Source organism: Zonotrichia albicollis, chromosome 10, assembly GCF_047830755.1.
Source record: "Zonotrichia albicollis isolate bZonAlb1 chromosome 10, bZonAlb1.hap1, whole genome shotgun sequence".
Lineage (NCBI taxonomy): Eukaryota > Metazoa > Chordata > Aves > Passeriformes > Passerellidae > Zonotrichia > Zonotrichia albicollis.
The window spans coordinates 17114684-17137108 of NC_133828.1; the positions used below are offsets into that span (position 1 = coordinate 17114684).

The 22425-nt window shown below is 47.4% G+C and overlaps 1 protein-coding gene across 2 annotated transcripts in view; it reads right to left on the reverse strand.

Annotated features, from left to right (window-relative positions):
• Positions 1–16700: 16700 nt before the first annotated feature.
• Positions 16701–22425, reverse strand: part of TMEFF2 (transmembrane protein with EGF like and two follistatin like domains 2) — a 186817-nt gene continuing 181092 nt past the window's right edge. For both annotated transcript variants that reach the window (XM_074548202.1, XM_074548201.1), the window contains exons 10-11: positions 18357–18443; positions 16701–17953 (exon numbers count right to left, since the gene is read on the reverse strand). In XM_074548202.1, coding sequence (XP_074404303.1) covers positions 17857–17953; positions 18357–18443 — 184 coding nt within the window. In that variant the 3' untranslated portion in view covers positions 16701–17856. The remainder of the gene's footprint in view (positions 17954–18356; positions 18444–22425) is intronic.

A 22425-nucleotide genomic window follows, 5' to 3' on the forward strand; every position in this document is an offset into this window, starting at 1 on the left:
CTTCTAAAGCCTGACTCTGTCCACAGGCTCCAGGCTGTCTTGCCAGGCTTTCTAGCAATATCTCAGACAATTCAGGGTTGCAGCCACATAAAGGTTAATCCTGCTGTGAGAAAGGATGGTGAAGAGGTTGCACTGGGTGCACTCTGCTACTCCTGATCCTTTGCCAAAGTCCATTTTGTGTTGCTGTGTCAAATATATTTGAGCAAGCTCGTGGAGAGCGTTCTGCTTTCTGGTTGACAGGGAAGTGCTAGGGTAGCCCATCTTCCAGGCTGGCCTCTTGCTGTGCATCAGATCAGCCCTGAGATCTCTGTTTAGGCTGCCAACACATAGATCAGTTAGTCCCTGCCATGCAGGGTACCCTGAGGGGCAGCCCAGTGCCCCACAAACCAGTCTGGCCCTGCAGAGCATTTCCTGTCTGCCACCAAGGAGCCACCAAAGTGATGCCCTTGTCACCAGCATGCAGCTGAGATGGATGTGGAGCCGTGACCCAGTTGTGTAGGACTCTGTCCCATAATTAGTCCTCCAAACCAAGCAGCTGCTGGGCCATTGCTTTTCACCTGGCTCTCACCCTGATCTCACGCTCACATGGTGCTGCTTGAATCATTTCACTAAAAATTCCCCGAGTGACGCAGAAATCCGTGGCAACCATACCTGTCCCTGCCTGCTCAATGCCACCTGCAGGCAGGTCCCACAGCTTCCCCTCTTCATCTCTTCTGCTCTTCATCGCTTAGGAAGGGAGGGCAGGGAGAGCTCGGGGATTTAAGGCACAGGAGGAGTATGTGGGGATCTCACATACCTGAGAGATTTCCGCTGTATAGGATTTTGTTTTTTGGTAGTGCGGGTCTATCATAAAGGGACCTCATCCCTCAAAAAAAACCCCAACCCAAAACAAACACCAAAGTATTTTTTCCCTCTGAATCTTCTGACAGCATTGTAAATTGCTGAAGGAAGGGTTGAGAAAATCAATCTTCATTTGGGAAGGGCTTTTTCTCCTAGCATGCTTTTTCCACAGAATCTCCCTTTCCAGATTCCTCATTGCTTGCCAGGAGCAGTAGCCACAAATCCAATACTGAATGGGAGCAAGAAAGGCCATAGCAGGGGAAAGTTGTAATTGAAGAAATAGAGCAGCATGTTTTTGCTTCTGTTTTTTTCTCCTCTTAGATAAACTCCCTTTCATAAAACCTATAGGCTGGCAGAAATAAACATTTTTTTTTCCCTTGGCATTTTGCTTTAGCAAAGTTTGTTCTAAAAAGTACAGAAGAACGAAACAAGCCTGTTTCCTTGCTGCTAAACATGTTTGCCCAACCTCAGAGCTTCACTAATAACTCTGTTTCTTAGCACTAGACATCATAGCAACTATTCTGCAGTGTACAGTGCTGCAGTGGGCTGGTTTGTTTGATTGTTTCTGAGTGATTTCCAGGCATCTGAGGATACCACGCTGGGTTAAGGCAAGCAAGATGCTTTTAACCTTCATGCACAGATTGAAAAAAACTGGCTGCTCTAAATAAGCTACATGTAAATCCAAGGACAAATATGAGTGGAAATCCTGGCTTCTTTATCTGACTTGAGTTGAAAAATACCATTTAAGGGACTCAGAAAAATATCTTTTCCTCTTGGACAACACCCAGCTGAATGGAAGACACAAGGGAAAGAAAGGCAGGCTAAATTCTGCAGTAAAACATAGCACTCTTTCCATCCTCTCTGTTCCTCTTTTCTTTTTAGCGCTGCTAAATATTTTCCCCCTGTTTATCATCACATCAGTGGAGGGCTTTGTGTATTGCGACAGCATGTAATTCAAGGAGGCAAGCAGCATTCTTTAAAGCTGTGTGTTTTCCCAGATTCAACATTACTGTGTGCCAGACAGCAGGTCTGCACCTTCTGCTGCTCTAATGAGCTTTGAGAGGAGCGGGCAGACAGAGCAGAGCGTGGCTCTCCACCTGAATCCTCCCTACGTCGTTTGCCAGATCCGCGTTTGCGCGAGCCCGGTGTCCACGAGAGCTCTCCATTCTGAGATGTGGGAGTGTGGGTGTTAATAAAAATGAAGTGGTTTAAAAATAAAAGAGAGAGAAAACATCCCCCGCTTCTGGCCAAGTTGTACTCAAGGTGTGTGCCATAGGGATGATGCAGGAGGTTTGCAGTGAGCCGTTGGATGGTTTGAGAACTGCAGATCCAGACTAAAGGAAAAAAATATCAAATTTTATCCACTTTATACCTTTGGCAAATAATTTCACATCTTCTCCTGTTACTAAATATAGTAATAAAGATTAAGATTTAAAGATTTAAGAACTGATGGTAGGAGCATATGAAGTAGAAGGTTGTGGGAGGTTAAAGAAGTCTTCTGAAGTCCAACTTCCCAGATAACTTTCCTCTCACAAAAACTTGGTTACCTTTTGAATAATCCCCTTCAGGATGTGTTTGCTGATTGCTATCTGCCATCTCTCGGTGCTCCCGGGGCTGGCAGGCTCCAGTGCTGTGCCCGGTGCCCTGGGGCGCTGTCCCAGCCCCATCCCACCCCCTCTCCTGACAGCAGTGCTTCCCCTCCTCTCCTGCTGCTTTCGAAGGACAACCCAAGTATTGCAAGGGCTGAAATCCCTATCTCGCTCTGAACTGGTGGATTTCCTTTTGATAATTAATTAATTAGGAAAAGGTTAATTCTGCACCTTCCAGTACTTTTTCTCCAAGATTATTCAGACCGTGGTTATTTTTCCTTTCCCCTCTGTCTCTCCTGTAAGAGTGGCTTTTTGGGATTAGTCCATTTCTGGTCTTGACATTTTTTTGTCTGTTGCCTTGCACATCTCTGTTTAACAGCATATTACCCATGTCACTTCATGTGAAATCCATGTAATTATTTTTTGGGTTTGAAAGGTTTTTGCTTTCAAAGGGCAAACACTTTTCAGCAGTCTTTCCAGGTGCATTAAGATAGGTGGGAACTTCCAAACACAGTGGGAGGAGAAGTTTCTCCATCAGCAGTGTCTAGAAGTGCTAGCTGGTGTCCCTTGACACTTTCTTTGTGGAAGATGATGGTTGTCTGCAGAGGCTTTTCAGCAGCTAATTTTAAAAGCATCTTAAATAAATCTCTCCTTTAGTTACAAAGAGAGAATACCAGGTAGGGACAAAATGTTTACAATCCATTGTGTGTGCCCTTCTAGAAAAATTCAAGGTAAGAAAACAAAGTTTGAGAAAATGTTAAGGTCCTTTTCAAAATATTTTTTTCTGGATTCAGGGTTTTCTTTCCTCATTAAAAGTATTCATCAAATTCAGCATGATGTTACCAATTGACCAGATCAGTGTCAGGTGTCACCAAAGGCTATTTGTGTCCCCAGATTCTGCTGGGTGTGGTCCAGCAAAACCGGGGGCAGTGATGTGTTCTTCCTTGGCAAATCCTTGCCCTGTGTGCCAGTGTTATTAATTTTCTCTGTGCCAGCAGCACTGGGAGCAGCGTGGTGCAGGCAGTGAGTGGTGCTCAGCCAGGGCAGGACACCCAACCCTGGCTGGTGGCCAGAGCATCGTTGTGGTCACAAAAGATCTTCTGACATATCTGCTCTTTGTCAGCAAATATGACTGCAAAACGTGCCACAGACAGGGGGAAAATCCATGCTTGAGGCTCCTGGTGGGATCAGAGGTCTCACATAGGAGAGCAGGTCTCAGTCTGGTGAAGGGCAGTGCTGTGTAACACTGTTGGTTTTGCTGCTTCATCCTGCTATGATTGACTTATTTTGTCATCAGGATATGTTGATATGGCCCAGGATAAAACTTCTTCTAGATACACTAAACACATGCATAGAGCAACCAAAGGCATGGGGATGTGGGAGGGCAGGTCAAACCAGTGTGAGGACCATATGTAGCACTTGTAGGGGCTTTGGAGCTCCAGTAACCCACAGGGGGATGATGTTTCCAGTGGTGTGGGTGAATCTGAAGATGTGGAACGTGTGTAACACAGAGTGCATGTACAATATATGATATACAAATACATTCTGCATCCATTAGACCAATCTTTAATAATCTCCTGTGTAGAGCACACAACTCTGCCCCAAAACCCTGCAGTCCCTGGAGCTCACAAGGGTGAGATAAGGACATGGTCAAGAGGTTCCTTCATTCTCTATTTTTGATAGGAGAGGGTTGGCAGCTGTGCTGCTAAACTCCTGGGTTTGAGTCTGGTGTTTCTTAGTATTCTGGGTTTTTTCTTATTTTATTCAAGTACTAATTATGTCAACATCAATATGCATCAATTTAACACCAAGCAAACCTGTTCCACTTGTGAAGACCTGGGAGAAAGAGAAGGGAAAGATGAGATTCCCCCTTGCTATTCCTGCCCAAAGCAGGGTGGGCCACCCAGTGCAGCATTTGTCCAGCCCAAAGTCCCCAGGATGCCCTTCCCCAGTGCTGATCCATTGGCATGGATGGCAGAGGAGGGATTGCTGGCAGGGAGCAGCAGTTTGTGTCTACCAGGGCAGCCCTGCTGAGGGACACAGCCTTGCTCTGCCTTTCACTGCAGCCAGGGGTGAGGAGCAGGGCTGGCTGCACCTTTGGGGTGCCCTGGTGTGAGGGGCCCTTGGTGTGTTCCTTGTGTGGCCTCTGGCCCAGCAGCTGTGGCTGCCTCAGCCCCTGATCGTGCTGGGGTGAGGAAATTTGGCTCCCTGAGGGGGAAATGACATTGATCACTCGCAGCCAGTCTTCTAAGTGGCTTGGTAGAGCAAATACATGAAAAAATAGTATTTTTGAAACAACAGCACTGTAGATATTGTATTCTTGCCCTGCCAGGGTCATTTTGAGGAGAGCAGGGCCAAGCCCCCAGGCTGGCCTGCAGGCATGGCTCCATCCCCACGTGCTCTCTGTGCAGCACATCCTCAATGTCACTCGCCCTCTTCTGAAGTTACTTTTGCACTTTTAGGCATTTTAGGGATTGTTTTTTGTCCTTCAGGCTTCCACCTCCAGTGCAGGACTTGTCAGCTTCTGAGGCATGGGCTGTGGACAGCTCCAGGCTGAAATGCTGCCCACTTCTCCTTTGATCCTGCGCCAGGCTGTCCCTGGGTTGGGGCTGGGCTCCAGCAGCTACAGCACAGGCAAGCCAAGCATGGCTGGGGCTGGCAGGGACCACAGGACTCTCCTTGGTGAGCAGGCTCAGTAAGAGCAGCCCTAGAGAAGCCTGCAAGGCAAGGGGACACAACCAACCTTCAGGGGAGTTCATTTATTAAAGTTATTTCCAACCAACTCCTCTGCTGCTCTTGCTGAGTGTGGTTCTCCTTCATTAATGAGTGAATGGCTGAGATTTCATTTTGCCCCTGACCTGGTTTTCCGGACCCCTTCTTGAGAAAGCAGACAGAATTCAGACAAAAGTGACAGTTTTCTAGATTAAATTACTTCCGTCTTCTTCTTTTTGGTTTCCTTTAAACCAGAACAGAGTCTCTGAAGGCATCAAAATGGATACTTTTAGCATATACAGTGCTATTGCACTATTTACCCCTATTAACCAACATAAAAATATCTTTAGAAGTCATGGCTGTTCCTGATGGAGTATTATCACATATTTCTGGTGAGAATTTGGATTTTTAGTAGGAGAGGGCTTTTTATGCACCCAGAACCTAAAAAATGCGCACAAACCCCATCACTCAAACCGCGTGTGTTCCTTTGAATACATTTCCCACATTTCCTGCAAGGTCTGTTGTGAAGGCAGCAGTAGCCAGAGACTGGCTTCATGCACCAGGAAATCAATTTAGGGCAGCCAGATATTTCTTTTTTCCTTGGAAAGTGGGGATGCTTTCCTTCCCATCCCTGGGGAGCACACAGAGCCAAGAGAGGGTGAGCAAACTGCTGAGCTGGGCTGCAGGGCAGGGGCTGGACCTGCAGTCCCTGGGAGCCTGGGGTCTGATGGGATTAGCCTGCTTATCTGCTTTTCTGCCTTTCAGTTGGGATTTAGTTAAGAATTTCCTGCATCTGCATCAGCAAGGAGAAATGGCTGTTCCTGGGATTTGGAAAGGTCAGCAGCAGGCCAAAGATATTTAAGCACAGAGTTTGAGACTTCCAAGGTGTTGGGAGTGCATAGGCTGGAGCCAAATCCTAAAAGTAGATCATTGGCATGAGGAAAGGGCTGGAGGGCTGTGTCTGTGTGCATGTGTGAGCAGCAGGGGTGTTCCCACTCCTTTTTGGGCTGGCTGTTTGTCCTTCCACACCAAACCTGCAGCAAGGGCTCGGGTCTCACTGGGTGTATGGAATTTGGGACACCATCCTCCCCATGCTGCAAAGCCCATGACTTTTCCCACCCCAAAACTGTGCTTTTCCCACCAGCCAGCATCTGGAAGGTGCCTGCTTTGGAGACTTCCTGCTCTGCAGGCAGAAATAGCCCCTCAGATTAATGGTCTGCCTAAGAGCTGAGGAGAAAAAAAAAAATAGAGAAATAATTTTAAGTATCACATTAAAATGCCACTCCACATCTGAAAGGATCCATTAAAACTTTTATAGAGCTTTTTACATTTGTTTCCCCTCTTTTACATTTTGTTCTATTCAGGCACTTCTCTCTTATAGTTCTCCTATGCAATAAACATTTTCACCTCGGTTGGCTCTGCTCTGAGAGGGATTATTTTTGGTGCAGAGGAAAACGTGGCACTTGTGATAGAATAGGGTTTTTATTTCCAAAATCACCATTTGCAGGCATCCAGCCTGGCCAGGAGCCTTGGGTTAACCCCCTGGAGGTGTTCCTGCATGATCTTTCTTAAAAATGTATTTTTTTAAGGGATTTGGAGAATGCACCCAGGCTTCACCCTCTGGTTCTTGTCTTTGTTAGAAGGAAAGGTTTCTGAGGTCCAGCAGAAATCCCTGAAAACACTCCATGGCCTCTGAAGAGTCTGGTCTAGCTGAGGATGTTCCTGCTCATTGCAGGGGGGGTCATCACCTTGATGACCTTTAAAAGGTCCCTTCCAACTCAAACCTTGCTGTAATTCTGTCATTGGGCTGTGGGCAAAAAAAATTAGAACTTTCAGCTGTTTAACCTTTGTCATTACTGTTAAAAATATTTAAATCTGTAAGTGCTTGAGGGGCAAGGACACAGGCCCTGCTGTCTGCAGGGGAAGCAGGAGCTGCAGGACGTGTCCTGCACCCTGTCCTCTCCATGGGGCTGGGAATGCTCACTCCCCATCCCAGCTGCTGCTCCTCTCCTGAACCTGCTCCTCATGCCCGGGGTGCTCAGGAGCTGCTGCTGTCAGTGCTGCTTGGGAAACCATTCTAGAGCCTCACATTCAGACTGGACTCAGGTGTCCCCACAGGGAAATTGTCCCCACAGGGCAAAGCCAGCCCCTTCCCAGGTCAGTCACAAACAACCCAAGGGAGCACAAGCTCTGCCATGTGTTGCCCTTTTCTTGCCTTTTGCTCCTTCTCCTGTGTCCCTGACATTGCAGATCCTGCCAGATGGAATCCCACTGCCTGCTCACCTGCGCTTCCTGACTGGGAGATGTGACAGTCCATTATTTAATCCTTCATCTTGTCCTCTCACACAGATAATGCATTTCTGAACGTTGAGTGCTTGAAGCAAAGCACCCCAGTGCCCTGGGAAGGTGTGGCACCCCCGTGGGCATTTCTCAGGGGCAAGAAGGGTTTGGCCTCAGCCTTGCCAAGCTCTTTGCAGGGCTCCCCTTCTCCCTGTGCTGCCTTGCTGCTGCTTGGGCTTCCCTGCCCCTGCTCTGGCTGCTTGGCACCAGCACACCTGAACCTTGCAAACCCAGGGCAGACTTCAGGAATGCAAATAATGTTCCCTGTGCATCCAAAGCATGTCTCTAAAAACCTTTCCCTCTTGTTCCTTGTTGCCCTGGAGGATAGTTACTTCAAAGAGCAGCCCTGTTGCCTGGCATTTCAGTTTATCTCATTACCATTGTGTTTGCCAAGCCAGCCAGCTTTGCCAAAAACAGAATCAAGGTTGTTGGCAGCACTGGCTGGCTCCATCTTCACCCTCTCTGCTGGCAGAGATGCTAATTTCCCCTTGATTGCAAACCCTGCATTCATCTTTTGTGAATAAGCCGTGCCCACAGCCGCACCATAATGGCTTTAAAATCCTGGCCTGAGCCCCTGGGCCCCTCTGCTCTGCTCTGCTCTGCTGCCCAAGGCAGGGCTGCTGGAGGCTGCTGGATTATTCACTTGCCACTCCTTTGGGCCAGGGCAGCAGCTGGCTGGCACCCACAGCTGGCAGAAGGCCCAGGGAGGGGCTGGGGGAGGCACAGCCGTGTAGATGGACAGACGGATGGATGGATGGATGGATGGATGGACGGACAGACGGACAGTGGGTGGTGCAGGGATGTAGCCACCATTCGAAGGTCGTTTGTCACATCAGGGACTGGTCACAAGAGCAGAGGTGAGAGCTGACAGTTTCTGGCTCCAGGGGATTCCCTGGGCTTCAGGAAGACTCAGAACAGCCTCAGGACACCCTCAGGGTGGCTCTAATACAATCTGATTTCCCTCTTGCTGCCTTGAGTTGGTTGCAACAAGCTCTGTGTAAATTTTTTAGAAGTCTTGGGTGCAAAATGCTGAGCTGGCAGTGGTGTGGAACAACCTGAGCGCTTTGTGCTCCTGCTGGCATTGCCAACATGGTCAGAAAGGGAGTGCAGGCTTTGGGCTTGCTGCTTAAAGTCAGTTTAATGGCTGAGGATTATTTTATAATTTTTTAACACCCCTAAAACAAAACATACCTCAAAAAAATTTAAAGAAATTTGCAAATCCTGGATCTATTAACCAGAGGTGAGCAGCACCTGCAGGGATGGGTGGGTTGGGGTGGACAGCCACATCCCAGGGCTTTACATTCCTGTTTAGGATGGGCCTGCCCCCAGTGATGCTCTGGCTGTTGCTAAGCAACATGTGATGCCTGCTACAGCCAATATTGCCCTGTTAAAGGTGTGTTTGCAAGGAGCAGTCTGCTGTGGGCATGCCATCAGTTTGCAGGTGTATGGATTTGCATTAGTTCGTGTCAATAAACTCTGGCAATGCTTCAGAGTGGAGTTAAAATGGAATACAATGTGGCAGGAGGATCTTGTGCAGCAAAAGCATTAAGCCCTCCCCTTTGCTTAATTGGAACTTAAAGCTGGGATATCTTACCAAGAAAAATTAACAGTGAATCAGGTTACAGAATTAATTAACAAATTAAATTGGGTTAGTTGGAAAGTTTAAGAAGGAGGAGCATTTGTGAGCTGCTTGCATTACAAACACAAAGTCTTGAGCTGGAGAGGAAGGCTCACACAGAAATAAATGTGTGACTGCCCCAGACCTGCTTTGATTCCCAGTCTTTATCAGGAAAACACTGGACCTGCTCTGACCATGAATTAGCACCCACAACAGGAAGGGCTTTTGGCTGCTCATCTTCTGGTTTTGTGACTGGTTGCCAGAGATTTGCAGGGGATAGGGCTCCTCTCATGGGCCATCACAAACTCCCTTTTTCATCTTCCTGAGCTTCTTTTCCTTCCTTTGCTGTGCTCCACCAGCCAGCACCTCACCACCGTGCCAGAGACCTTCCCTGCGCTCCTTCACTCACCCTGGGCTCCTCTGCAGGGCACAGCAAACTCTCGTCTGATGGCAGCAGGGAGAAGGGGAGCTAGGGCAAAGTATTTTAGCTGTGTTACTTTCAGGTGGTTGCCACATCTTTTATAATTAAAATAAAATCATCTTAGGACTCCTGAAATGAATATTTGGTATAATGGATTCAGAAAGTGATGAAAATGTTTTCATTAAATAGTGAGAGAGGGAGAGAGACCCTGCAAGGCACAGCATTTTATCTCAACTCTCTAATAACATTAATAAACTCTTTAATCTTTGTCACGTTTATGACTTAATGGCAATCCTTAAAGACATGACAGACAAGTTAGAGCTGCCAGGTTCCTTTAACCTATAAGCATTCATATCCTTCCCAGGATTTTGATTAAGTGGAAAATTCCTCTGCGAGGGGCTTTACTCTCCTTGTAGATCCGTGCTCTGAGCTGCCAAGCCCAGGCTTCACTCTGCCTGCCCCAGTGTGTGCCACGAGGTGTGTGTGGTCCAAAGCAGCAGATATCCAGGGAGAAAATAGTATGGATCATGTAATTATGGAGCTGCACAACAAGACAGGCGCAGCTGGGGGCTGACTCCAGCCTTGGGATTTTCTTTTTTATTTTTCTCAGCAATCTGGCAGTTTCTAACCATCAAGTTCCCGACTAGAAAAGCTAATTGATATTCCTGTAATGTAAGGTTTTGCATTTAATCTCCTTTATTTATTTTGTTTTGTTTTGTTAATGTTACATCAAAGTGCAGCCTTTCTTTCCTCTGCTGCTGGGGCTTGGACCCAGAACATCCGTTTTGGCAGCTGCCACCCCAGTGTTCCCAGCTGGAGCAGAGCGATGCTCCAGTGGTGGGGTGGGTGCAGAAAGGGGTTGTCAGTTAGAACCTTGTCCCTCCTGGGGGGCTTTGGCAGGGCTGTGGCAGCTGCATCCCTTCCCCTGAGGCACCTGCAGTGCCCAAACCCAAAGACCTCCATGTGGGACAGGCGTTACTCCATCCACATTTGGTTCACTGTCATCTGCTGCACACACAAGTACCAGCTTGGTGAATTCACTCCTGTAAAATTATAAGCTGGAGCCCCTTTGGTTGCTTCTCAGTCACGTGCCAGCAATAAAATGAAGAATCGCCCCTCTTTTATTTGCATAATTTTGATGCTGTCAAAAGGAAGAGACAATACTCGTATAGCATAAGGAGAATTTTTAAATAGAAGCATTACAGTTTAAAACCCTAATAAAGATAAAAGCAAAATAAACACTGGAATTTGAATTTAGAGAATGAGAGAAGAAAGATTAGGCTGAGCTGGTGGAGTAATGAAGGTAGTGGCTGGTAACAATTTTTAATAGCACATTAATGCTGAATTACTTTGGAATTTCTGCAGGAGTCGAGATGACATCCACATAAACACCAAATGAATTCCAAATGATTGGTATTATCATAAAGAGCACCAAATGAATTAATAATGATGGAACACTTAAACTAAAACGTTATCTTCCCTAATCTGTTTTCTTTTTTACGCACTGCGCAATTCATTTTTAGCCAGCTATGACCCTTTCTTTCATTTGTCTTTTAATTTAAAAACATATATATTTATTTTTGCATGGGTGTTCTGCTCCTGCACTGCTTGAAGTGTGACTTGGCCTAGTCCATCTTCACAACAGTTTTGTGTTGGCCTCAGAAAATTTCAGCAATGCATGGGAAGACATCTGGACACGAGCCTTATCGCTGGGAAAATGACTATGACTAATAAGAACAATAATAATAATAACCATTCCCTCTTGATGGTCCCACATGTGCACAGACCTCAGGGCACCCTTAGCAGCGTTTAATAAGCTAAATGGCTCACTTTACAGCAAGGCAATATGTCTCCCCTCCCATGGAGGAGCCCAGCAGGAGAGGAAGCTGAGCTCGCAGCTGAGATCAGTGAGCAGAGGTCTGGGGCTGGTTTTGGGTGTCCCAGAGCCCCAGCCCTGCTGCCTCACACTCTGTGTGGCCCTTTGTGGTGCTCCATGCCCGTCCCATGTGGCTCCTTGGCACAGCCTGGGCAGGGACAGCACCCCAGCATCGCTGCCCTGGGCAGGTGCCCCGGTGCCTCCCCACGGCCAGGCCGGGTGGGCACGCTGACATATTAGCAGCCAAATGACATTTGGAGAGCACAAGTCTCACTCTCTCCTGCAGGCCAAGTAAATATCATTAGTAATGATATTAAATCTCAAATTGTGCTGCTGCACTATGGCAACCACTCGGCAATTTGCTATTGCAGCTTGTTCCTAACAATTACTTTCATAGACTTTATTTCTTGGAAAACTATTACTGACCATAATCTTCTGCGTGGCATGCTATGAAAAGAAATAATAATAATAATAATAAATTAATTAAAGGAAAAAAGTCAACCCAGCTTCCAGAGTGAGGGTGTAATGCTGCCACGAGGCTGGCAGGGCAGGTTTTGGATTTTTTAGGAAGCTGGCAGTGCTGGGAGCTGCACAGAGAGCTTGGCAGGGCACAGCGCTTCTGCCCTGTTATTCTTTGTGGCTTTGATGCAGGAAGTGGTGCAGGGAAGTCAGCTGGAGTATCCATCACACAAATATAATTTTATTTTTCTGTACAAAATGAAGTTTTTGCATGTGCATGTGTATTTATTAGATCTATGAGTATGCAGGCATATCCATGTATGTGTATAGGGTGTGTGTGTATACACATATATAGGTGCATATATATTTCTCCATAGATGTATTTATACATCCATTTGTACATTTACACATCCCAGGCTCTCCATTTGTACATTTACACACCCCAGGCTGTCCATACCCATGTGCACTCACACACAGAGCCCCTGAGCTCCTGGCACCTCCTCCCTGCAGCGCTGCTGGCTGGGCCGTGCCCCTGGCAGGCCCCTGGCCCCACACACGGGCTGAGCTCCTGTGACAGAAGCAACATATAATTACATTACAAATTAACTTGCAAATGCTGGCGGTGATGTACTCCACAGGAAAAAAAAAATAAAATCATCGGTTTCGTCTTCTCTGGTGTCTTGTAGCTGGTCCCTCCAGCACGCTCTTCGTCTGTCAGGATCCGTGCCCTGGGAGCACTAATCATTTTTATTAACCATTAAACAAGAAGATCCTTTTTATTTGAAAATGTAAAACATGCAGGAAGCACTATCTATAGCCGCTAATTCAGGTCACATTACACGGCAGTGCCTCACCTCTGTGCTCATCCTGCTCCGCCGAAGCAGCGCTGCCGTCGGGGCTGAGCGCCCGCGCCGCATTTCCAGCCCGGATCCCACCCCTAATAATTACACTTCTTTTCCGAGTGACCCCACGTAAACCGAGCCCCTTTTAAAGCTTCTCTCGTGGCAGGTTTATGAGGCGTTCCTGCTCTTTCTGAACGTTTTTTGTGGCTTTTCCTTCGGGCAGGGCGGTGATGGCAGCGCGGTCCCGCAGAGCGGGTGGCGCTGGCTCGGTCACCTCCGTGTGCGGGCACTGCGGTGACAGCCCCAGCGCCGGACCGAGGCTCCCAGAGCCAGGGAAAATCCAGTGGGAGAGGCACTGACCCCAAGGCTGCTCCCGGGGTGTCCGTGCTCCCCGAACTGAGCGGAACGGGCTCCCGATTTATTGGCAAAGCGGCGGTGGCGGTGCCACCTCGTTAGCATTATAGAGCGGATTCCTCACATGCTTTTTTTCATTCTGCAGCTTGGCTGCTGCTGTGTGAGACTGCGGAATATTTTACTGCCTTGTGGCTCGCATTCAATACGGCAAATAAAAAGGGGAAAAAAAAAGCAAAGTTGACAAAAATCCTGCTTTTTTTTTTCCTTCTTATATGCATCTCTGTTTTTAACAGCCCTCCTGCTGTGACAAAACTGTTAATTAAACTGAAACTAAAATAAATTAAGCTCACCTAATATGACAGGCATTTGAAAGCAAAGCATCAGTGGAAGGGCTGGCAGGGTAGGAGCTGCTGTGTCTGTTCCTTGTGCCCCTTCTGCTTGCAGGTGCCTGCATTGGTGGCACTGTCAGGGTGCAGCATCCCAGGTGCTGTGTGTGTGTGTGGCAAAAAAATGAGATTTTTGGCTTCCATGTCAGACAGAGCATAGTGTAAGAGGCTCCATCAGCCAGGCCGTGGCCTGTCGAGACCAGAAATACAGCTACAATATTTATATTATTTATATTTTTAATAATAATAGTTTTAAGTTACTCTAAAAACTTAATGTGTGATGGCCCAGTGTTTCTCCACCTCCCTTCAAGTTCAGCTGAGGTTGTTGATTATTCTGGAAAAGCCCCACCAGCAACAGCGCTAGACACCCTCAGCTTGCCTTACAAACCTGTGGGGGCTGCAGCTGCCTGACGAGCAGAGCTGCAGCCTGGCCATGCACCCATAAATTAAAGAAAGGGCCAGGCTGGCCGAGGCACAGCGCTGGCTTTGATGTGCAGTAATGAAGCTCGCTTTTAATTCGGGCTGTAACTTCCATGCCTGCCGCAGAAGCGGAGCTGGGAGAAGCCGCATGCATAATCAGGGGTGAAAGCAAGGATGCGGCTGCGATGTGTCTGATGTTGGATGAGAGGCAAGATAGCCTTTAATCATTTTGTTTTCAAAGAAGCTTTAGAGAGCTCTTTGAAGATGAGGCTTTTTTTGAGGGCCGCTTCTGGAAAAGAGGAGGCGGCGATAGACGGCACCCGCGCCCACCTGCCCGCTGGGTTAACCTGGGCACGGGACACACCTGGGCATCCCTGCCCTGCACGGCTGGCACGGAGAGCCTCTGCAAAACCAGGGCTGCCCGTGCTGGTGACACCCTGATGAGCAGGAACACCTCTGTTCTGAGCTGTTAGAACAGGGTGACCGGCCTCCCTTCATTAATTATAATATTTTTGTAATGATAATGTCCTGTAAATCATGTCTTATTATCTTTGGATGAAAGGGACTGATAATGAATGTCTGATCAGGCTTTAAGGAGAAGCACCATGGTGGTGAGGTGTCCTGTAATGCAGCATTTGGGGTGGGAAAGGAAGGGTGAGGTGTGTATCACACACGCCTCCACAATGCCCCAGCACTGCAGGCAGTCAGGCTGGTAGCTGCAGGTGAATTCCTTATGGGCTGGGATCCAGCCCAGCATCCCAAGGCATGAAGGTGTTGGACACATCTGACCACCCCAGGTTGGGGAGGGTGAGGGGCTCTGCCAATAGCATGCTTGGCTTTATTTTGAGGACTGAGGTCAGGATGCTGTTGTGATAAATGCATCACACACAAAATAAGAACATGGTTTCTTGCTCCAGGAATGTTACAGGCTGTTCCTTAGGGAATGGGTGTGCCAACACTCCTATTTTTACCTCTTAATTTTACCTTTTATACCTTTCAGTGTGGCTTGTGGTAAAACAACAGCCAGGAAGTAATTGTAGGCTGTTGGGCCATGTGTGTTGCTCCAAAGCCATCACATTGAGTGTGGAATACTGGTATTTTCAGTGGTTTTTGCACATTTGGTCATTTAGTGTGGTTTTTAAAGTAGATGAATGCTGGTAGTTGAGGTTACTTGCAGTTGTCATTGTGCCATGCAGAGAAAGCCTGTGAAACAGCCCAGACAGATGAATTACTGCCCTCCCCAAGCACTGAGTCTGTCTCCATGGGCATCACAGGCTCCTTGCTCTGTGTCCAGGGCTGCTGAAGCATGCACTGAGGAAAGGAGAAGCAGCAGCACATTTTCACCCCTGTGTGTGACTCCAGGTAGAGGAGCTGGGCTCTGCCTGGGTGCATGGCACAATCCTCACAGCCATGGCTTTGCCCATGTGCCAGCCCACCTCCCTGCATCCTCTGTTCATCTGCACAGACATTGCCACGTCTCGAGTTCTGGCCAGCATGGGAGTCTAACAAACACACATTTTTCAGACCCTTCAGAAAAGGAAAAGTCCACATCTCCAAATTTGCTGTGTTTTGTAGTTTCTGCAAATCTCTTTAGCAGAAATCTCCGTTCCTGTACGTACAACCCCAAGTCACTGTTACTGTCAGACTGTGCCCATACCAGCGTGCTGAAGGTTAAGTTTGAAAGACCAAAAGAGGTGGGACCTGCCCCATGTGTTAAAAAGAAAATCCCTTTCCCCTCTCTGCCCTCCTGCCTGCAGCAGGTATTTAAACGCTGGCCTTGCTGGGGAGGTGTGAGGCTTTATGACAGCCCTGCAGCTGGGGATGCAGCTAATGACACCTGGCAAATGCTGGTTGGGGATTAAATGTGCCACTGCCCCGTGAAAGGCAGGCTCATAACGTTGGGAAGTTTGGAGACAGTGTGTCGGACTCCTGTTTTCCCTCCTAAGTGATGCTGTGCTATTTTTGTCCAGGCCAAACTTTGCCTTTTTAAATTAGGTTTATTGCTATAGCTCCATGGCAATGTGTAAGTGCTAATGTTGGATTTTTGTATCTAATGTAAGCAATTGAAATAAACAATCCAGACCTGATATTCCCAGCGTGGGGACTGACACTGACATTTGGAATTGGCTCAAAATACATGGTTTTGATGCTTGTTAGACTCCAACTCTTTGCTCAGGAAGCACACAGCACAAAGGGAGGGTGCCTGCAGGGTAGGGCTGCATTTGCCTCTTTCAGCCTGATCCTCAAGCTGCTGCTGAAGTGCTCCTCCTGCAGAGGAGCTCACTGCCATGGCTCTGTCAGGCTCAGCAATGGAGGGGTCTGAGGAGGGACAGTGTAATGCCACTTGGTCATGAGTTACAGAGCTTGCAGAGTCTCCCCAGAGGGGGTCCTGTGCCACCAAACCTGTGCAGTGCAGAGCTGCTGTGCCTGGCCTGGGCCCATTGTCAGACCACCCTGGCTGAGCTGAGTGTGGGACACAAAACCTGCAAGGACTGGGACAGGGAGGAGGAGTATCCTGCAGTAGGTTTGAGCCTGGAAACGTCCCTGTGGTGCAGCCAGCCAGGTCACATCTGCTCTCAGCCTCTGCTGTGCACTCCTGCCCCACTCTATCGTTCTTCCAATCTGAAAACAAGGATCCAGTATTGGAGCTGGGCTGAGGGCTGAGGAGCAGGGGGTGGCTGCATGGCCCCCTCTCCTTCTGCCTTGGCCCAGCCTACAGTTCCAGGGAGCAGGAGGTCCCTGCAGGGCCAGCACCCCAGTGCCAGGGAGCTGCCCAGTGCCATCCTCTGCCCCTCTGCCTGTGCAAGCACCACTCCCACTCCCATCAATCAGCACAGACCAGGTGTCTGGAGGCATCTCTTGCCAATCACCTTTTATTACCTTTAAAAAGCCAAGAAACCCAGAACAAGACAAAAACTGAGACCGTGTGAACATCATGCAATGGATTCACTTTAAAGCAGGCTGGGGTAGGGAGGGGAAGACCAAAGTCATGTTAGAGGAGCAGTACTGCTGCACCCGTGTGTGACGGCCAGGCCGGGTGGGCTGTCACTGCTGGGCTTGGTGGTGGCTGCTGTGAGTGACCAGATGGATGCTGAAGCAGGAAATGGAAACACACTCATGAGACATCATCCCTGGTAAGGCCAGGTCTGACTCTGACGTGGTGATGGCACTGAGAAATACTCCTAACTCTTGTCTTGGGCACGTTCTGGTTGGGCAAAGTCTCTTTGGAGAGGAGCAGCACAGTCACTGCTCTTACAAGGCTCCTTAGCTCAGTTCTGCTACTCAACTCAGGTACTCAGTGCAGAGGATCTTATCCAGCAGCAGTGATGTTACCCCACTCTGCCCTGCAGTCTCACTCTGGTGTATTCAAAATTCACAGCACAAACTAGAGCAGAATTACCTTCTGGAAAGGATGTGCTTTGGAGAGTTTCAGCTATCACAGAAATAACTTTGCATCTTGTCCATCATGTGGATGTGACAAAACACATGCCCTTATTTTCCTGAGGTATAGCCAACATTTGGGTTCATTACATTTAATGGAGTGGGGTCACCCATAAAGTTATTCATAAGGTATTTTCTGAGTGTTTTTCACCTTCTCTTTGAAAAAATAAATTATATCAGCATGTTCACGAGGTGCAAATGGGACTGGCATTTCAGCTGTTATTATGTTATTAACTTTTTTAACCTAATAATTTTCAATCAAGAGTGAGAAGCAATTTTCACTCACTCCAGTGACCAGAGCTGGAGATTCTGCCAAGTGTTCTTGTAGGGTTCACCTTGACAGACACCTAATTCCATCCCAAATGGAAATGTTACCCCCGACACTCTCATTGCGGTTACCGAGAATTTCCATTTCCCCTTCGGTTATGATTTAATTTAGAAGGCAAAGACTTCCTAAGCTATGGGAGAGTAAAGATAGATGGCATGGGAGAAGAAGGCTGATGAAATGTAGTTGACTCCGGATCTGAAATATTTTATCCCTCCTCAATGTAGGTTAAATTATTCTTCACCTTTCCCACATCCATAATTGTCGCTGATCTTGGACCAACTCAAAACCCTACTACTGAGTTCAGTAGACTCAAAATTGCCACTAGAACTGGAAAAAGAAAAAAAAAAGAGACTTGTTAGTGTCCATACACAATACCCCAAGACTATACACAGCTATGCGATACAGCAAATTTAAGAAAGGCAATTTTTTTCTCATCACTGAGTATTTATTATATATAACAAATACATGAAAAAGAAAAAACTATATTGTGTGATATAAATAGTTTATTTACATTACAGAAAAACATCAAGACAATGTATACTATTTCAAATATATCCATACATAATCAAATATAGCTGTAGTACATGTTCTCATTGGTGTAGATTACCACAAATGCAAGGCAACATGTGTAGATCTTGTCTTAATCTTTTGTCTATAATACTGTATTTTGTAGTCCAAGCTCTCTGCAGTTAGTTTTGCCATTGTGGAAACATGCGCTCTTTAAATTAACCTTGTCGATGCTCTTGTTGTGTTGTCTGAACTGTAGTGCCCTGTGTTTTGCTTCTGTCTGTGGATTCTGTTGCTCCTGGGACATTTCCTGGAAAAGAGAGTTGTGAGAATACACAGCTCTTAGCAACACATCTGCTCCAGAGGTGGCGGGGGCAGCAGGGACGCGAGGGCGAGAGGGGCATCCTCCAGCCCTCAGTGTGCTTCCTCCTCAGTGAAATGAAACCAGCTGCCACAAAAAAACCCCACCACAACCCCCAAACACATACTGTGAACAAAAGTATGGCAAAGGGAGGTGTTTGGATTCCTGAACCCTGGACACTCACTCCTGCTGCAGTGCAATCATCCCAAGAGCACCGTGTTGTTCAATGGGTTTATTTTGGGCGAGGTGCGGGTGGAAGATCCATGGTCCATGGATCCATGGCAAGGATGGTCCCATGCTCACCTGGCCGGCGTCCCAGGTCTGTGAAGTGCTTACACAGTGTCTGCAGGGGCTGCCTTTCCAAGCAGCCCCGCTGAGTGTCCGTGGCAATGCTCCATGCTCAGCCCATGAGCCAACAGCCACTGCACTCACAGGGGCCTGCACCGTGCCACGGCTGCTTGGCTTGCTGTGGAAAGCACTTGCTCTGCAAAGCCCCAAGTCTGAAATTCCTTTGGACAGCTGCAGGGGCAAACCCCTCGTGTCTCAGGACCTCCAGTGTCCCTCAGCATGGGCACCTTTCAACCTTTCACCTGCTGTGGGGATGCAACATTTCTTCCTAATGGAAAGCTAATGGTGTGTTTCTGGTTTCCTCTCATGGAAAGGCACCCTCAGGCAGAAAGCATGGAGAAGTTTAATCCCAGGTGGAGGCCACAGGATGTTCTAATCAGCTGAAAGCCAAGGGTGGTTATGGTAAAAACTGTGGGCAGCAGCACAACAGAGACTAAAACACTCTTGGAGTGCCACGAGAAGAGGCCCCACAAGACTCCAGATGACACTGGCATGGAAAAAAATTCTCTTTGTATGGGGCTGACTTGTTCTTCCGTTACAGGAGGCTTTCAGCAGCATTAGGTACAATCCTATGGGTTATGCACTTGGGAGAGCCCACCTCAGTGCAGTGAGAGCTTAAAGCACTTGCCTGCAGCTCTGTGTCAATAACTAAGAGCAGAACAGAGTGAAATAAAATAAAAAAGGTCATTTTTCCCCCCCTGTTGAATGGAATGATGTTACAGTTTTGTGACGTCAACTGAAAGGCTAAACAGGAGCATAAGAACTTAGGAAACATTTTTAAAAATGCTGGAATACAATTATGTAAGTGTCTAGCAAAATATGGGTCAGACTGTCCTGACTTGCTTCACTTTTAAGCCACCAGGACCACCCCCTCATGAGAAGCTGTATGGCTGTGGGCTATATTTTGCCTGGTTCCTTCCTGGGAAGCAGTGAAGTAGGCTGCTCTCATTGCTCCAGGAAAAACCAGGCTGCCTCTCCTGCGCTCTCGGGGGTCAGGGCAGAGCTTTCATTACGGAACTGAGGCAGACTTCAGCCGGCCTGGGATCTCATGACAAACTCATTATTCACTGTGAGCTCCCTGGAAAGGCCATCAGCCTTTGGGAGTGAGGCAGGGAGCTGCTGTTGGCAAGCACAGGGCTGTTCCCTGAGCATCACGGGCACACCGAGAGCCCCTGGCTGCTGCCCCTGTGCGGCCCTTCCTGCCCAGCCCGCACAGCAGGGTCTTGTGGCACTCTGAAGGACATGGCCAGGGACACTTCCACAGGCTGAGACAGCCCCACCAGCACCCAGGGCTCCTCCCCAAGCCCCCAGCATCTGGATTTACAGCCCTGCTTTGCCCCAGCACTCTGCCATGTGAAGTAGGGTTAGGGACCCAGGGCACAGTGGGCACAACCAGACTGATTTTCTATGAAATGTGGAGTGGCCAGGTGGCTGGGGGATGATGAGGATGGTCAGCAATCCCAGGGGATGCAGCTGTGCATGGTGGATACCAACTGCTCCAGCTAGAAGCAAGGAGATGAACATTTCATGGGCACTTTCCCCAAACCAACACTGACAGTATCTGCACCGTTGCTTCAAGCTCGAGAGAAATCAATTCAAATGTAGAGATTACTCCAATTAAGATTATGAAAAAGCTTTTTTGAACCAAAAATGCCCATGTTTCAATTGTGCATTACCCGTGGCTGGGAGCTTGGGAAGGCCCCAGGCTGCTTACACACAATGCTACAGCATTTACAGGTGGGTTGTGTCTGATGTGCAGCAGGGGTTCTTAAGGGGAACACTGGTGTTTAACCAGCTTTTGAGACTTAATCATCTGCTAAAACCGAGTGATAGGTTTTCCTTGGTTCTTAACTCTTTAATCAAAAGTCCTTTGTAGTGCACTGTGTGGGGGCTACATTCATTTATGAGCACAGCAGTTCCATCGATGTAAACCAAGTACTGGAGCACAGGCTGCCCTCCCTCCCTCCACTGAAGCTTTGCTCCTGAGCTTGAGTTACTCACAATGTGATTCATAGCAGGTAAAACACGTTATGCATTCATTTTTAATCAAGTTATTTCTTCACATAAATAAGCTGCTGTGACTAAACATTAGGGAAGCACTAAAAATGCAAAGCTGTAAAGAAAACTGCTGAGAATCATTATGACACTAGGCCATACCTATATTATTTGCCATCCTCCTTCACTTTAATCACTGCTTCTTTTTTTGCTTTATCTCTAAGCTAAAAGTCCTTGGGCAGACTGTGCCTTGCTGTGCCTCTTGGCCTCTGGTTCCCTACTCTTCCACCTCAGAAACTTATTCCCACTGCTGGCACTAGTGATGAGTAGCCAAGCACCGAGTCACTTAAACCCCAGTCATCATCACTTCTGTTGGTTGCATTTGCAGCTGAGTCCATCCTCTGACTCTGCTGGTTGTGTGGCTACAGAGGTGGTAACTTGGGGGGCCAAGTGCCCAGGAGGCAGAGGAAGGGGCAGGGGCAAACCTCATCTGTCAGCATCCTGTTTATTCAGATTAAAGTGTCTGTGCAACAACAGCCCTAAAAGTTGCCAGGACATGCTGAGAGCCTTCCAGCAATGGAGGACACCCCACGAGATTTGCACCACTGTACAGGTAAAATTTTAAGAGCAACACCAGTAATGATAGCTGGAAGATTACAGTGGTAGTTTTGAGAGGCTCACATGGATGCAGTGCACCAAACTCGGTTGTTAATTAATGAGCTGAAGTTGCACTGGAATGAGCAGCAAAGAATTTGGCTGCAATGCCCTCTGAGTGAAGTTTCCCTTCTTTCTCCCAGGAGCCTGGCAAGGTGGTTTCAGTACTTTCAAGAATTCAGGGTGTGGAGTTCAAACCAGTACAGTCAGGTTCTCCAAAGCAGAGAACTTCAAAAACTCAATTGCTCATGCATATGCTGCCACAACGCTCTCTTGTCACGTGCATTTCTCTTAGGCCACTTAAGAGCACACTTCTGCAAATGTATCTCAAATCATTATGCTGGGATGGAGCATGCTCTGCAGTAATTACATGCATTACAGAAAAGAGTCAAAAGATCATAAATTGACTTGGTTACAAAGTGTGGGGGGAAAGGTACTGTCTCTGTATGAAAACAGTGTGACAGGTAATTTGCATTACAGTACCAGATCACTCAGAGCTCCCTGTCTTCATTCTTCAATATGAAGTACTTTGCTCACTGCATCAAGGTGACAAAACTAGACTCACTTGACAAAACAATACACATTTATTCCATTATCAGTTACTACACCACTTTCTTTCTCTCACTACACACTGTATTTTTGGTTGTTTGAATTACCCTGTGAATATCACCTCCTGTAATCTACTGCCTCATTTGGTAGTTGCCATTCAGGTGATGAACTCTGGCTAAAAAAGGTTTTGTTTTGTGCCTTTAGGCCAGAGAAGGATTTATGAATGTTTTTTATTCTTTTCTTGGAACAAATGCTCTACACTTGTCTTCCAGCCAGGTAGTGCAACATGGGGACTGAAATAGAGATTTTATTATATATGGAGGTATGATACCTGACATTTTTTTTCATTTTAAAAAGAAAATAATTTTTAAAAGAGGGATTTATC